Genomic DNA, 17,697 nt, shown 5'->3' with positions numbered 1-17,697 from the left:
GAAAGTCAAACATATTGCTTCTCAGCCTTTTGGCTAAGATCAAATACAGAAAGTCAAACACAGAATTACCATATGATACAGCAATTCCACATCTAGGAAAATACCCAGAAGAATTAAAAACAGGGACTCAAAATAGCCAAAAGATAGAAACAACCCAAATGCCCATCAACAGATGAATATATTTAAAAAGTGTGATGTAGACCTGGCCGGTGTGGCTCAATTGGTTTCGGGTTAATTCCCGGTCAGAGCACATACCTAGGTTTCCGGTTCGATGCCCAGTCAGGGCATGTGCAGGAGGCAACCCACCGATGTTTCTCCTCACAATGATCTTTCTCTTTCTTTCTCTTTCTCTTCCCCTCTCTCTCTCCTCTCTAAAATCCATAAACATATCCTCAGGTAAGGATTTTCTTTTCTTAAAGTGTGATATATACAAACAATGGAATATTATTCAGCCTTAACAAGAAATCAAGTTCTGATACACGCTACAACATGGGTGAACCTTGAAAACATTATAAGTGCAATATGCTAGACATAGAAGAACAAATGTTATATAATTCCACTTATATGAAGTACCTAGAATAGACAACCTCATAGACACAAAAATAGAACTGAAGTTACCAGGGGCTAAAAGACATACAGGAGTGGGAAGAGGAGTTATTATTTCACGGGAATAGAGCTTCTGTTTGGGATAATTTAAAAGTAAAAAATGTATAGTGGTGATGGATGCACAACACTGTGAATGTACTTAATGTCACTAAGTTGTATACTTAAAATGGTTACAATGTTAAATTTTATGTTACGTATATTTTACTATAAAAAAATAAATGGGACCTGACATAAGGTACATTAAATAAATCACTTTCCTGGTGTTTCCACCCCTAAGTGATGTTCAGAAAAACAAAAACGATTTCATTAAGCAGCCTGGACTGGATTCAAGCCTATAGCTTAGAAAATGAACAAACTAAATCAAAATTTATTTTATTTAGTTCCATGTAAAAGCAAAATATTACTTCCATCATTTTATGAAACCAATTTCAAAATTTTCTTTAAAGGCTGCCACAGGAAAACATAAAGGGTGGAGCAAAAGGAGGTTTACAGTTCTGAGTACGTGCAACAGAGTTTATTCTTATATCATTATTTATTAATTATTGTACTGTTTTCCATATGAACTGTAAACCTACTTTTGCCCCACCCTGTTCATGATTTCACACTCTTGGATTAGCCTTTTCCAACACTAATTTCACCCCCTATCAACGAATCTTTGAGAATGGAACGGCTACCTGAGAGCTGAAACAAGGAAAGGATACTGCACTGAGCTGGCAATTTTGACATTCCTTACCTTTGTCTAATCATGCTTTAAGAAAGGTGTGTCACCTAATCTCTCAAGATTTGTTATTAACATTACAGTTTACTGTCAATAAAAAATAAAGGATTTAGGTTCTAGAATATATTATGGAAATGTGTACTTTGTACTTTAAAGTCGACTTCCATCAGAAAGTAAATCAAGCCTTGGATGTCACAAATTCAGAAAAAGAAAACTATCAATAGAAACACAAGCATCTTTTATTAGAAAATAAAATCATTTCCTTACAATTTAAGGTAAAACCCTAATTACTCTGAGTCTTTCTCTTCCTATTCTTTTCTTGTACTTTCCATTCTCCTTCCCCTCCAGTCCATTTTTACTGCACTATCAGTACAAAAAGTATAAAATTACTGCCCACGGTGCTAACAAAATTAACGAGGAAAGATGTATATAAATCTCATGAAGATGCGCCTAAGTTTACGTTGCCAAGGAAACACTGACGTCTTAGGTTTTAAATGGAAGAGTTTATATTTAAAGAATGTTGAAGTCAATAGAATGTATTTTAAGAAAGAGCAAAGCACAAACCACTTATTCCCAAATACCAACAAGTGACACATGGAAATTGTACAAAGACAATTAAATTTAGGCAACAATCAACAACTATCTATTAACCTGAGTCATTTGAAAGGCAGTACTATTTAATGAAAAAACCTGGACTGGGAGTTAAAACTTGAAACTTATGGTGCTGGCTTATGCAACTCATTAGCTATGGGAACTTGGATATAAGCCATTTAATTCTCTTAGAGTCTTAGTTTCACCATGAGTATAATGTGGAGGGTTAATCAAGATTAGTCAAGCCCCTTTCTAGAACTGAATATTCTTTAGTTTTATGATTTCAAAGGAAGAAACTTCCAAAAAGTACTATATACATATTTTCTTTTAAGAAATCATAATAAATACATCCGTCCACACTCTTAGATGCATATATACAATATGATAATAGATGCACATACCCTTTTTTGTCAGGATATATTTTTATTTTTCCCTTTTTTCATTAATTATGTTGTAAATATTCAGAAAAAACAAATGCAGAAAGGATACAAATAATCATCAACAATAATTTTCCTATCCAAATACAAAAATATGATCAAATTTATATTTGACATGAGATAGCTTTCTTATCCTGGTCATAAGAAAGAGATGCTATTAAAGATTTAATGGTAAAATACAACTGGAAAGAAAGTGAACATAATCTGAATTTCAGAATACAATTTAAAAAATTAACAGTAAAAATTAAATAAATAAATATAACAACAGGGTAGAACTGAATACGAACTGTAAGTAGTACCAAATTTGCTGTATAACCTGAAATATTTCCTTCTTCCCAGTTTAGGTTAGGGACACCCTGGTGTTGCTCTCAAAAGACTTTCCACTTGTCTTTAACAGTGATTTTCACATCTATAATTACTGGATTCATTTCTCATAATTATTTATTGAATGTCTCTTTTTCCTCACTAGCCTACAAGCTCCCTAAAGGCAGTGCCAGTATATCCCCAGTAGAACAAGGCACACAATGCAATCAACTAACATTTGTTCACTGAATAAACAAATAAACAGGAGCTTGATCTGTATCAACCATTCCTGACTGGTCACTTCTACCAAGGCCTTTTAACATCCATTTTCAGGGTAACTACTAACTAAGGGAATTACCCAAATTCTAAGACATCTGCCATGAAAATATGTATCATTTAGATATCCTATACCACCATGGCCCACAGGTCAAATCAGGACAGCCACCTGTTTTGGCAAATAAAGTTTTGTTGGAATATAGCAGCACCACTCGTTTACATATTGCCTACAGCTACTTTTTTGTGCCACAACAGCAGAGCTTGTAGTTGCAACAGAAAGCTGAAAATATTTACTATCCAGCCCTTTAGAGAAAAAGTGTGCAAACTTCTACCCTAGTGGTCTCTTCAAGAAAATATTTAACATCTTTAAACTATACACCAATGATAATACTACCTCTAAAAATGCAGTAACAGTTACATTCATGCATAAACTTTTTAAAGTGAAGGAATTAGCACAGTATTAATAGAAATGGTCAATATTCCAAATAATTAGTTTTTATAATTTTTAGCATTATTTCAAATTTTTAGCAGAGCTGATCTTAATTATTAAACACACAAAACAAATGGCTACTCTATGCTATGGTTAATTATTAGCCACGATGAACAAAAAATCACAATGCCAAACCAACATTTCTTCTATAGTAATCTGTAACTCCATTAGCTCTCCCGTATTTAAGGAAGGGACAGGCATGACTTTGCATATTAAAAAAAAAGTTTAGCCTTTTCTCTAAGAAATTACCTAATATGATTTTTGGTTTTGCTGCTTATGCTTTAGTGTCAGAAAAATTCACTGCCACACTGATATCAAGGAGTTTTTGCCCTATGTCTTCTTCTAAGAATTTTAGTTTCAGATCTTTCATTTAAGCCCATAATCCATTTCAAGTTAATTTTTGTGATAAGTGTAAGACAGATATCCAGTTTCATTCTTTTGCATGTGGATATCCAGTTTTCCAAGACCATTTGTTGAAGAGATCATCCTTTCGCCACTCAGTATTTTTGGCTCCACTGTCAAATATTAATTGACCATATATGTGCCATATGTATTTACTTCTAGTCTCTCAATCCTGTGGTTTCATACAATTTTAGAATTCTTTTTACTATTTCTGTGAAAAATGCCAATGGAATTTTGATAGGAACTGCATTCAACATCTAGACAGAATTGGGTAGTTTGGAAATTTTACCAGTAATAATTTTTCCACACCATGCACATAGGATATCTTTCTATTTATTCTGTCTTCAATTTCATTTATCAATGTCATAGTTTTCAGCATACAGATCTTTCACCTCCTTGGTTAAATTTATTTCTAAGTATTTTACTGTTCTTCATATTATTGTAAATGGAACTGTTTTCTTTATTTCTTTTTCAGATAGTTCATTATTAGTGCATATAATTGCAACCAACTTTTGCATGTCGAGTTTGTGTTCTGAAATTGTATTCAATCATTTATTAGTTCCAACAGCTTTTTGGTAGAATCTTTAGGATTTCCTATATATAAGATTATATCATCAGCAAAGAAAATGTTATTTCTTCTTTTCCAATATGGATGCCTTTTGCCTCTCAAAAGCAGGTAAGAGTTATTCAAAACCGTCCTGTTCTCTCTGGCTTCTGAGACACCACACCCTCAGCTTTCCTTCTCCCTACCTCCTTTCTCCATCTCATTTTTAAATCCCTTTCTTCCTCTTCCAGACAGTGCTCCAGGGCTCAGTCTTCAGACTCTCCTCATTAATAATTTCTTAAGTCCCATGGGTTTAAATACATTTAAATGTTAATAGTATCCAAACCTATATGGAGGAACCAATGTCTCCCCCAACCTCCCCAGGAAGTCACTCCACAGCCACCATGTGAATGTCTAATGGAAATTTCATACTTTACATGTACACAATAGTATTCTTGATCTCCTATCTTCTGCAAAATCTGCCCCCCTGTAGTTTTTCTATTTAAATAAATGGCACCAGCAATGTCCCAAATCCTAACACTTTTCACCAATTTACTGCCCTAATCCAAGGTTCTATGTAATCTCCCTGCCTCTACTGCCTCCTAAGTAATCTCCCTGCCTCCACTGTTGACCCTCTACATGACCTTCTCAAAAGAGCAGCCAGAAAAGCTTTTCAAAACTTAAACCAACAGTTTCCAGCTTGGCATTTAATGGGCCAAGAAGTAACCACTCTGTCCCAACAACAAGTACAAAGCTGACCAACCTGAAAAATCAACAGCTCTTCTCAGATCCATCAGGAAGTGGCCATCCCAAAATTGGAGAGACAGGAAAGTGGGTACAAAGAATCCCAAATCACCTGTGCAGAAACCAGTGGTTCTGCAGGAACCAGAGCCAGGGCAGGAAAACCTAAACTGTAACTAACTGCTGGAGGCTCAGCATGGACAAGTCTGAGAGTTAAAAACTGCCAGGAGAACCCAGTCATAGGGCCCTCCACCCCATGCTTTTGTTAATTTTTACCTCTAGGAGCTCTACCAGGTTCTCACAGTAATGATTAGAAAAAATTCCTCTCCTGCTTTCAGGGGAAAAGAAACCATTCTGAAATACACCAGAACATTCTGTTCTTAACAAGGCCTGCCCTCAGTAGAAACTACTTTACTGACGCTTAGCCTGCTGGGGTTTTGTCAGAGCCTAACCTACATGCAGGAAGGGAAGCACCCAACTCCAGCCTCCTCTAACACTGAGAAGTACTGGTGAAGCTCACAGTCCCGGGGCACAAGCTCACCAAGAACCGATGGGTAATGTAAACAGAGAGAGAGAGAGAAATTCTAAGAGAACCAAAAACAAATGTTAGAGATGAAACAATGCTGTAACAGAAATGAAGTATGCCTCTGATAGGTTTATCAGTAAACTGGACACAGCTGAGGAAAGAATCACTGACCTTGTGGACAGGACAACAGAAACCTCCACAACTGAAAAGCAGAAAGAAAACAAAGACTGAAAAAAAAAAAGAACAGAAAATACAAGAACTATGGGACAACGATAAAACATAAACCAGATCGTGACATTGTTGCAGTAAAAACCTTCCAATGGCTTCCCATCATTTAAACAAAAACAAAAGTTCTTACACCATGGTCTGTAGGATCCTTCCCATTTCCTGTGTCTTCTGCATGAATATTCTTCCCCTAGATTTTCACATGGGCCACTCCTTTGTTCAGAGTCAGCTGAAACATCACCTCTGAGAGGCCTTCCTTCAACACTCTACTGAAAATACCACCCTGTCTCCTTCTATTTTGCCTTATTCCCTAAGAAATATTTTCTATATTGTGACATATTATTTCTTTTGTATCATGTATTTGTTCATTTTCTGTGTCATCCACTTGAGGGGAGGACTCTGACTTGATCACGTCTCTACACGCAGCACTTAGGATGGTATCCAGCACAAATTAGATGTTCAATAAACAACTGTTGAATCAAGAAATGCCTATTGCAATTTTTATCCAGGTTTGTTTGTTTTATCTTGTGTATAAACCTAAATGGACTATGATAAGATTACTAAAACTGTACTTAACTCAGACTTCCACCTAAAGTAAACTGTCCCATTTCTGAGCAGGACACTTTCATAAAAATATGTCCTTCTTTCTGCACTGAATTTCCAGACCCTAGGCAATTTCTAGTATTTCCCCCAAAATAAAGAGAAGTAAAATGATCCTAAAGGGTTAAATTTAAGATCCCATACAATTCTTGGTGATGGGAAGAATGATCACTTCTATTTAAACCCAAGCTTGTTTGATTCCCCCCACAGACACATACACACTCAGATACCTTGGTTACTGTTACTCCAGTTTCATTAAGTTAATTTTTTTCACCAGGTAATATGTTCACATAGCTTTTTTAAAAGTCTGAAAAGGTACAGTACAAAGTCTCCCTCCCATCCTTCAGATACCTATTTCAAACTTATACCATCACAAAGTAAACACAGGTATCATAAAGCAGGGATGGGCATATTTTTTTCTGTAAAGGACCAGATAGTAAATATTACCAGCTTTGTAGGGTATTACAGTGTCTGTCACAACTATTTAACCTGGCCATTACAGAATGTAAACAACCATAGACTTATTTACAAATACAGCAGTGAGCTGAATTTTTCTAGTGGGGTCAAACCCCGATATTTAAATACTTATCTCTCTCTCTCTTTTAAATCCTCACCAGAGAATACGATTTTGCTGATTTTTTAGAGAGAGGGGAAGGAAGAGGGACAGAGAAAGAAACATCGATGTGACAGAGAAACATCAATCATTCGGGAGCAAACCCACAAACTAGGAATGTGCCCTGATTGGAAACTGAACCAGCGGCCTTTTGGTACTTGGGACGATGCTCCAACCAACTGAGCCACCCAGCCAAGGCTATATGCTTCTCTTTTATAAACATTTTTAATGGTAGTGCTTGGTAAGGATTTAATGGAAGATTGCAACAAAAATGCTATTTGAAGCAAAACTTCATTCTACTACCCATAATTATGCATTAATGTACATTTTCATATAAATATAAAATTTTCATATACATAGACAAGATTATTCCAAGATGTCTTCTCTATAGTCCATAACATATTACGTCAAATATACTCCTCTGGCATAATTATGAAGAACTGGAGGAACATTAAGATAAAACAGACTGTAATCTAACTAGCAGCACACTCTCAACATTAAAGGCTGGCGTAAAACTGTCCCTTAAATAATAAATCAAATATATAATTAACATTTTCATGGAATATGTTAAAAAACTAAACCAGAGTTTATTAATTAAGAACAAACTAAATCCTACATATACACTTTCCAATCAAATCAATCCCCAAATGCATGTTCCTAATATGTCTTACACAGGTTTGAATTTAATAAAATAAATCAAGATTAGAAAGAACCAGCTCTGTCTGAAAAGTAGGTCACTACTAGATTGAGTAACCAGCTTCTCAAAATTAAAAGGTATCCTAGGAATACATCTTACCTTAGATGCCATTCTCATAAAAAGTTTGTTTTGATTTTCTGCTGTTCCCATCTTCTCATTCTTGACTAAATCATTTAGACTTAAATTATCATCATCATGAAAGTATCTGACCCTTTCTTTTTCCTCATGGGTGGAAGCCTATGACAAAATGAACATTATTAATTCAGTGAAAACATAAGTTTCTCAAGTATTTTAACAAATTATCTGTAAGTCTGGTATTAAATATACAAATTCCACTATGTATCACAATCTTTCCTTCCAACTAATCCCTATTCTACTTGCTTCCATGTGGAAGAATTTCCATTAGAATAACACTCCCTGAGTTTCTGCTCCTTTCCTTTCCTCTTCCCCAGGGATGGAGGCATGACTTATCTGATTTCTGAGTTTGGAGGAAAAGGCAGAATTGTTTTATCCCTTCTCTCCTCTCTGGTCTTCTCCTCCTTGTAGTAATAATTCCCTATCCCTATGGAGGGAAGTCTGCAATTATCCAGAGATCAAGTGAGCATATTGGAAACAGAGATGAAGTATTAGCAATCCCACTTCAAACAGCTCTATCAGAAACAAAGCTGATATTCTAATTCTTACCTAAATCAGTCCTGAGTTTTCCTATGAGTTGGTTCCATACCAGCATGTGAAAAATAAAAGTGCTATTTATTTCCTCCCAAATCAAATCCTCCCATTACTATTCGCACATTCCCTTATACAAATAAAACCTGCTCTTTAACTTCTTTGAAATCTTTGGAACCACATTCCCAATATATTTTCCTAACTATTCCTGTGTTACTAGCTTAAAGCTCATATTCCATGGCTTTGATCACTCTCTGGCTCCAGGTCCTTACTTTCCCGCTCTGTTATCCTTTTATTATGCTCAAAAAGCAAACCTCAATCCTGAATGTGTGTCCATCCTCTTTATTCCTACACCCAGGTGGCTTGGCAGCACGCAACTCAAAAAGAGCCCTCAATGCCGTCTGGCAATGATGTGTCAATGAATTCCTAGCCAGTTCTGTCATTTCATATAATTCAAACCTTGACTATTCTCCTGCCGCATCTGCCCTCCAAACCCCCAGTCCAGGCCTATTTGCTGAATGAGTTCATTACTATCTCTAGCAGCATAGGCACTCAACAAGCAAATAATAAACATCTGACAGAAAAATTCTGAATAGATTAATCTTTTGTGGACCTAATCACCACTCGTATGATTTTACAATTTTTTTTTAAAATATATCTTTATTGATTTCAGAGGGAGAGAGAGAGATAGAAACATCAATGATGAAAGAGTCGTCACAGATTGGCTGCCTCCTGCACGCCCCCTACTGGGGATCGAGCCTGCAGCCCGGGCATGTGTCTTGACCGGGAATCGAACTGTGATCTCCTGGATCCTAGGTCGATGCTCAACTGCTGAGCCTCGCCCAGCCAGGCAGATTTTACAAATTTTGTGTGTTTTTTAACTAATTTGGAAAAACTAGATACATTGTTTTTGCCATCTCCAGAGCCTCAATGTAGTGCTAAAACTAATTGCTAGAGCTCAAAGATGGAAAAGAAAATTATGTTTATAAAGGATCACAGCAACTACATAATTAAGACATTATTGTAGATGGACATTCCAGCACCAGGTCTCAAATTAGCTAACACAAATAGCAGGTCTAGGAGACCAAGGTTTTCCCTAAAAGCTACAGTAAGTACATAAAAAGAAACTAGAAACATCATCAAAGAAATATACACTAAAATTAAAATCACCTTTAACAATGTTCACAGTTATTTGAAAACTGTAATTGAATCAGATTCCATTTTATAAAAGACAAAGGGATATAACTAAGAATAAAAGTAGTAACATAATTTACTGCCTTCTAATATTTGCATTACACAGCAACATTTCAGAAAATATTTTGAAGTAGTCTGATACAAAGGAAGTCCCAAGGAGGAAAAAGGAATTCTGAATTTAGAAAATATATGAATGTGCAACATACCATCTGCCTCGGCCTTCTTCCTCCTTTAGGTTCCAGAGGTTTCCCTGGTGTGTTCACAGGCCAGACTCTCCCAGATTGATCTGTTCTGACAAGAATCACTTCTTGCCGGTCTTCACTCTATGGGGAGATTGAGAGATAATTTCAGACATTATTGAGAAGAGTACTGAATGCTTATATTTCATAACAAGGATATAAAAGCATAAAAGTGATCCTAGCTTTCACATAATATAACGAATTATCTCAAGTCTCCTGGACTTCATTACCCACTATAATATAAAATGATCATAATCTTTTCAGGAAAAAGGTGGGGAAAAATATCCAAAGTTTATTTTATTGTTTTTAAAGCAATCACAGAAGCCAACTTCAAATAAAGTTTTCATCTAGACAATATTAAAAGATGACCAAGAACCAGTATTCAAACAGACACTGTATGAGAGTGTCTATCACTTATGCAGAGATCATATCTAACTGATGTTTCTCCAATTTAAAAAGATTCTACGGAAACTTGATTATCAGAAATAAAGCAACTAAATGACAAAACAAACTTGTTAAATTAGCCACTCTACACAACTATTAAATAGGCTACTCCACACACAATGATACTCCACACAACTTCTATTCTTTTTCCATTAACAGTTTGGAAGCACTTTTCACTTCTCTGAATCTTGAGAAGTTATATCTCACACACATTCATTCCATAATCTTTTTTTTTTAACATATTTTTAGCCAAATACATACATGGCTGGTATAGTATAGAATAAGAGTAAACTTTATTCTATGATGAAAAGAGAATGCTACTGGAAACGCTCTAATAAAGAATTATATAAAGAATATTAGACAACTACTTTATTAAAAATCAATTTGAAACAAGACCAAGCCAATTATTCACACTTCAATTTTCTTCCGAAATCAGAATCAATTACTAAAAATAAATTCAATTCAATAAAGATTTAGTTCCCCTGTTGAAATATAATTTTAAAAAATACGTACCAATTCTGATCTTACATTCATATACAATATTAAATAAATTATAAAGATTACATTCTTTTTCTTCTTTTTTATTTTAAAGGGCATCTCTATTCACTCTTATTGGATAATAGAGATATTATCTGGTTTCTAAGTTTATCTTATTGCTAAAGCTGATCTCCTAAGGACGTTCAAATTATTAAATCTAATAAATACTTACCAATTATAATCTAACTTGATTGAAAAGCATTTGATTCTGCTTATTATATTCTCAGCCTAAAAGTCTTCTTTGTCCAATTTTAAACACTCTTCTTTCCTGGTTCTGCCTTACCTCTCTGACCCATTCATTCATTCATTCATTATTTTTAAAAGTGCCTAAAATAAGATACCTTAGAATAAACTTAACCAAGAAGGTTAAAGACCTTTACTCAGAAAACCATAGGATATTGAAAAAAGAAATAGAGGAAGATATAAACAAGTGGAAGAATATACTGTGTTTGTGGTTTAGAAGAATTAATGTCATTAAAATGTCCATACTACCAAAAGCAATCTATAGATTCAATGTAATCTCTATTAAAATACCAACCGCATATTTCACAGATCTGTACAAACACTCCAAAAATTTATATGGAACCAAAAAGACCCTGAATAGCCACAGCAATCTTGAGAAAGAAGAACAAAGTAGGAAGAATCACAAAACCAAATATCAAGTTATACTACAAAGCCACTGTAATCAAAACAGCCTGGTACTAGCTCAAGAACAGGCATATAGATCAGTGGAACAGAACAGAGAACCCAGAAATGGACTCAAGCCATTACACTCAATTAATATTTGACAACGGAGGCAAGAGCATACAATGGAGTAAAGACAGTCTCTTCAACAAATGGTGTTGGGAAAATTGGACAGGTACACGCAAAAAAATGAAACTAGACCACCAACTTACACTGTACACAAGATTAAACTCAAAATGGATAAAAGACTTAAATGTAGGTCATGAAACCATAAAAATTCTAGAAGAAACCATAGGCAGAAAAATCTCAGACATCTCTTGTAGCAATATGTTTCCAATATATCTCCTAGGGCAAGGGACACAAAGGAGAAAATAAACAAATGGAACATCAAAATAAAAAACTTCTGCACAGCAAAATAAACCATCCACAAAATGAAAAGGGAGCCCACTGTATGGGAGAACATATTTGCCAATGGCACATCTGACAAGGTGTTAATTTCCAAAATATATAAACAACTCATACAACTTAACAAAAGGGAGACATGCAATCCAATTAAAAAATGGGCAAAGGACTTGAACAGACACTTCTCCAAATAGGACATACAGATGGCCAAGAGACATGAAAAAATGTTCAACGTGACTAATCATCAGAGAGATGCAAATCAAAATGACAATGAGGTATCACCTCATACCTGTGAGAATGGCTGCCATCAACAAATAACAAGTGCTGGCGAGGGTGTGGAGAAAGGGGAACCCTAGTGCACTGCTGGTGGGAATGCAGACTGGTGTAGCCACTATGGAAAACAGTATAGAGTTTCCTCAAAAAATTAAAAATTTAGGAACTGCCATTTGACCCACTGATCCCATTTCTAGGAATATATCCTAAGAATCCCAAAACACCAATCAGAAAAAATACATGCACTCCTATGTTCATAGCAGCATTATTTACAATAGTCAAGATTTGGAAACAGCCCACGTGCCCATCAGTAGATGAGTGGATAAAAAAGCTGTGGTACATTTACACCATGGAATACTATGCAGCTGTAAAAAAAAAAGAAGAAAAAAAAAGGATTTCTTATCTTTTGAGGCAGCATGGAGGGACCTGGAGAGTACTATGCTAATCGAAATAAGCCAGTCAGAGAAAAACAAGTATTACATGATCTCACTTATATGTGGAATCTAATGAACAAAATAAACTGACGAACAAAATAGATCCAGAGACATGGAAGCATGGAACAGACTGACAAAGCTAAGAGGGAAGGGGAGAGGAGAGACATTAACCAAAGAACTTATATGCATATATGCATAATCCATGGACACAGACAATAGTGCAGTAGGCCTGGCGGGGGGCTGTGGGGTGGAGTGGGTCAATGGGGGAGGAAAGGGACGTATGCAATACTTTCAATAAAGATAAATAAAATTTAAAACAAAAACAGAAAAGCACAAAGCAAAAAAAAAGTGCCTATCTTATGTAGTAACTAAAAGAAATCTAGTCCCTGTCCATAAGCTTATAGCCTTTTGAAAGAATTATTTTCTATATGAATTATCAGTATAAAGAAAGTCAATTTCACTTTCTCCTCCATTACAAGCTACCATTCAATGATTCCACCAGGGTTCCTTGGTTTCCAGACCTCCAGCCTGAAACCTAATTATCACTCATGTTGTCAAACACTTCATCACGTTAAACACAAATATAATCATGCCATTCTTTACTGAAATCCTGCAAAGACCCCATATCATCTAGGAAATCAAGACCACTCAAGTGTGGTCCACAGGCCAGTGTGAATCTGAGAATTACCAGCCAGGGTGAATTAAACACAAAAATCAGTGTTTAAAAATTTCCACAACAATCTTAAAGAGTAATCTTATGTTAGTTTAATATAAATAAAATTTGGACCTATATTTTATATCTTTGTTTCATTTTTCTATAATTTTATTGTGTTTTACAAAACTGTTAGTCCATGATGAACTGGAAAATTAAAAAAACAAAACAAAAAACAAACAAACCTCTGATCCTACATCACAGTCTGGCAAATACTGTACTAGAAATGGAATAAAGGCCAAGTACCTTAATATAGTGTACAGGCCTTCAAATTTAACTACTAAGGCCCTCTTCAAATTCACCTTTTCTCTAGCTCTTCATACTTTTCGTTAACTTACTGACATTTTACTTCCTAAGTAATTTTAGGCATGTTTATATTGCTAGAACACAATCTTTTATGTAACTATTTATCTGTTTACAATTATATGTCTCTGCCACTTTTCTAGGCCAAAAACCAAGCAATATACTTCTTGGTTATCTACTAAACCTAGCATAGCATTAAAAAAACAGTGGGTAGTCAACAAATGCTTGATGACTAGAATTAACAAGGTGATGCCTCAGACAGATTGATTATGCTCCCATAGCTAAGCCACTGTCCCTTCTACTTTCCTCTTCTCCCGGATTTTCTACTTTCTGTTCCTTAGGCATGCCAATACGAAGGACACTAAGTCTTCTCACTTTGGGTACCCAAGACATAAACATTAAGAGGACTAGAAATAATGAGTAAGTTCTATGTTTGCTACTACATTAATACACAATATGGGGGTTATTTAGGAATCTATATTAGGATCAACAAATTAGGAGCCACAGGCCAAAGAAAATAAAGCAAACCAAAAAAATAAATAAAGCAAATATTAACGCCAATTAAGAACAAAATTTTTTACATAAAAGAAAGGCAATCATAATATAATTTAGCTTAGCAGTGTCTACTACAGAATCAAGAGACAACTTTGCTTAGAAACAGAGAAGTAAAAGCCTGAAGAAACCACAAAGAACTAAAAGTAGCAGCCTCCAGGATGGATCAAGTCTGTAAAGGGCTCAAGGCACTGTTGCTCTTTGATGTAGGCCTGTTAGCACTATTTGTATGAAACACATCGATTAAAAAGAAAAGGAAAGGGAAACACCTATACTGCTTTGATTCAAAGCTGGCATGAAAAATTCTAAACATTTATTTGAAAGCCTTTTCTAGCATTCTGGGAACAAAGGAAAGTCTTCCACTAGATCAGATTTCCTGACCAGCAGTTGGTATTCTGCAAGTTTGTCATCACTGAAAGTCAGATAGCTTCTGTTTCCATTTTTAATCTTTTAATATTTCAAGAAATAAGCAGTTATTATTGTTCTTAACATTGTCCTGATTTGTGAACAATCTCCACTGCATGTCTAATTATGTCCACATAGAGCAGGTTGTTCACTGCACACAAGTACCCAGCCCAGCCGTGAGCAGACTGCACACCCAGTTACATTATATGCACTGAGATGTAGATCCTGATTCAAGGCTATTTTTTTACTTACACAAAGATATTCACAGGAAGCACCTCCTCAAAAGAGGCACCTTAACCCATAAAAGCATCAGATGGACTCATAGCAGTTTTAGTTATATCTCCTCTTTTCAATTCTTAATACTGTTCATTTTTGTCTTCTATTTTTGTACCCTTAATCAGTTGGTTTTTTTCCCAAAAGAAAACACACAAACTCTTCATTATGGTTTTTTATCACTTCCACTTATTTTTGGTTTTCTATTTCAGTAATTTCAGCTTTTATCTATCCATCATCATATCTCATATCTACTCTTTGATACATTTTCTCTCTTCTGTGTCATTATTGGCTAATAATACAGTGTGCTGGTGTGAACTCTAGAGGCAGAATGCCTATGTTCCAATCCTGCCTCACTCTATAATCTTGCAAGTTATTCAATCACCTCAATTTCCTCATCTGTAAAATAAACAAAATAAACAAGGTGTTTTGGGGATCAAATAAATTAATACATGTCAGGTATTTAGAACAATGCCTAGGTATAAAAGTGATAAATAAATATTAGCTCTAATTTTGTTACCTTTCATTTAATTCTTTCTTTCTTTCTTTGACTTGAGTCCTGCTTAGGATTTATCCTATCTCATCCCTAAAATTCATAGAATATTGTTTCTTTTTCATATCCAGTTATTATTGTTTTACCTTGGCCTGGTTTTATTTCGTAATATCTTATTCTTTTTTACGAATATTATGTTCTCATAACTTTAGCTACTAAATATAATTAATTTTAAAACCATTTTAAGACTGCGCTACCATTTAAATTTACTGGAAATGAGTATTTATAGCCCAATAATTTTTACTATCTTTCTTAGGGAAAACTAATGTTTTCTGGTATGCTGGTATGCAAGCTTATCTTAAGTGGAAGTTTTTCCCATCCTTCGTGTCTCTCTGCCTACTCTTACCCCTCACTAACATAGTTTTGACACTCTCCACTCAGCCCATCAGGATTCCCAGTTCTTACAATGAAAATCTCACACTGTGATATTGGGGCTATTTCACATGGCTGCAAGATTATATCTACTTTTTCTACACTTCCCACCTTAAACGATTTCCTATGAGCTACAGCCTTAAGTACGCAAAGTATTTTCCAGACTCATTTCCCAGGAACCCTCAAACCTGGTTCAGGCACAGAGATGCTGTGTGAGGGGATCTTTTAAGTCCTACCATATCAGATGAGCTCAATTTTCAGTCACACTGACTAGTTCTGAAGCTGGATCCCTGTAAGCTCCTATTGTTTTATGTTACTGTTCAGTTTCCTATTCACAGAGAAGTGTATATTTTTGAACCATGCTACGTACATCTCTTTCAATTTTCTCATTTTATATTTTGGCTGTGATTGCTACGTTTTTGTATAGAGTGAAAGACTCAAAGCGTTAATGCACCTCTAATCACAGCACTCAGAAATGCTGCTCAGCCCAGCAGGCGGGGCTCAGCAGTTGAGCACCAACCTAGGATCCAGAGATGGCAGTTCAATTCCCAGTTAGGGCACATGCCTGGGTTGTGGGCTTGATCCCCAGCAGGGGGCATGCAGGAGGGAGCCGATCCATGACTCTCATCACTGATGTTTCTCTCTCTCTCTCCCTCTCCCTTCCTCTCTCTGAAATCAATAAAGATACATTAAAAAAAGAAATGCTGCTCAATAATTTTCCAAATTCTTTAGGCTACAGAGACCACTATGCAAGCTGAAAAGATATTCCATGACCACATCTTTTAAGTTGTTCAAGCCATCTAGGCTATCCTGAATTGTTCTAGAGCATGCTCTAGAATTAAAATGAAAGTACATATTTATTTTAGCCTCACCAATGACTTGTTAAATATTTTAACATGGAGGGAATCTGCAGGGAAATACTGAAAATATTTATCAGTGGGTAAATGGTAGGATTTGGGCCGATTTTTACTTTCTCCTTTATGTTTGCCTTTTTCCCCCCCATTTTTCATATTCATCAAAGAATGTATATTACACTTAAAATTAGAAGTCACATAAGAATGAAAAAATAAAAATATACTTCAATTTATTTTCTCAAGTCCATATACAAAATCACTTCAACGAAATTTTCTATTTAATTATGTGAGCACTTCTAGACAACTTAAATTTTTGTGTTTAGAGCTTGCATAACTCTAAAATTAACTTCAACATCCAGGGAGGACTGTCTTTTTATATTTCAAACATCAAAGCAATTATTCTAAATAATTTTTATTTACTTTAAATAATTTTAAATAGCACAAACATACCCAACCTTATTTCTTGCCATCAAATTAAAACTTAATTGAGACTCAACTCATCCTGCACTTAATTTATTCATAAAATGATGATAAATGACCTCATAAAATTTTAATGAGAATTAAATAAATTTCTATATATAAAGTGTTTAAAACAAGTCTTGGCACAGTATGCCCTCAAAAAATATCACCTATTACTATAATAATGATAGCTGGAGTAGTAGTACTATACATGTCAATATCATTGTCTTAAAAAATAAAATTATATCTTGAAATTCAATTAAATAAATTTAGAAATAAAACCTAAGTAAAAAATAATTAAAATAATTAAAATCAAATTGGTTTCCTGAAGTCAGTAATTCTTTATTCAACAATTCGTATAATGCTCAAATGGTACAGATTTCTAAACCAATCCATATTTTATAACTTAATTTTTAGACTTAATTCAAAGAATCTCATATGGATGGTTCACTTGGTATTTCTGGGTAAATAGGAACTTAACAAATTCATAATTTTTTTCTGATTCACTGTGTTATCATTTCAAGTGTTTTTCTTTTGTTTTTTGGACTTTTGGGTGTTATTCAGTTTCACTC

The 17,697-nt window shown here is 34.9% G+C and overlaps 1 protein-coding gene across 2 annotated transcripts in view; it reads right to left on the bottom strand.

Annotated features, from left to right (window-relative positions):
* Positions 1-17,697, bottom strand: part of CWF19L2 (CWF19 like cell cycle control factor 2) — a 90,257-nt gene that overhangs the window by 30,613 nt on the left and 41,947 nt on the right. For both annotated transcript variants that reach the window (XM_081155536.1, XM_081155537.1), the window contains exons 11-12: positions 9,836-9,952; positions 7,869-8,006 (exon numbers count right to left, since the gene is read on the bottom strand). In XM_081155536.1, the coding sequence (XP_081011662.1) occupies positions 7,869-8,006; positions 9,836-9,952 (255 nt within the window). The remainder of the gene's footprint in view (positions 1-7,868; positions 8,007-9,835; positions 9,953-17,697) is intronic.

This window comes from Miniopterus schreibersii (assembly GCF_964146895.1).
Source record: "Miniopterus schreibersii genome assembly, chromosome: 12".
Lineage (NCBI taxonomy): Eukaryota > Metazoa > Chordata > Mammalia > Chiroptera > Miniopteridae > Miniopterus > Miniopterus schreibersii.
The sequence above is the reverse complement of the archived record's forward strand: the minus strand, read 5'-3'. Positions and strand labels throughout refer to the sequence as shown.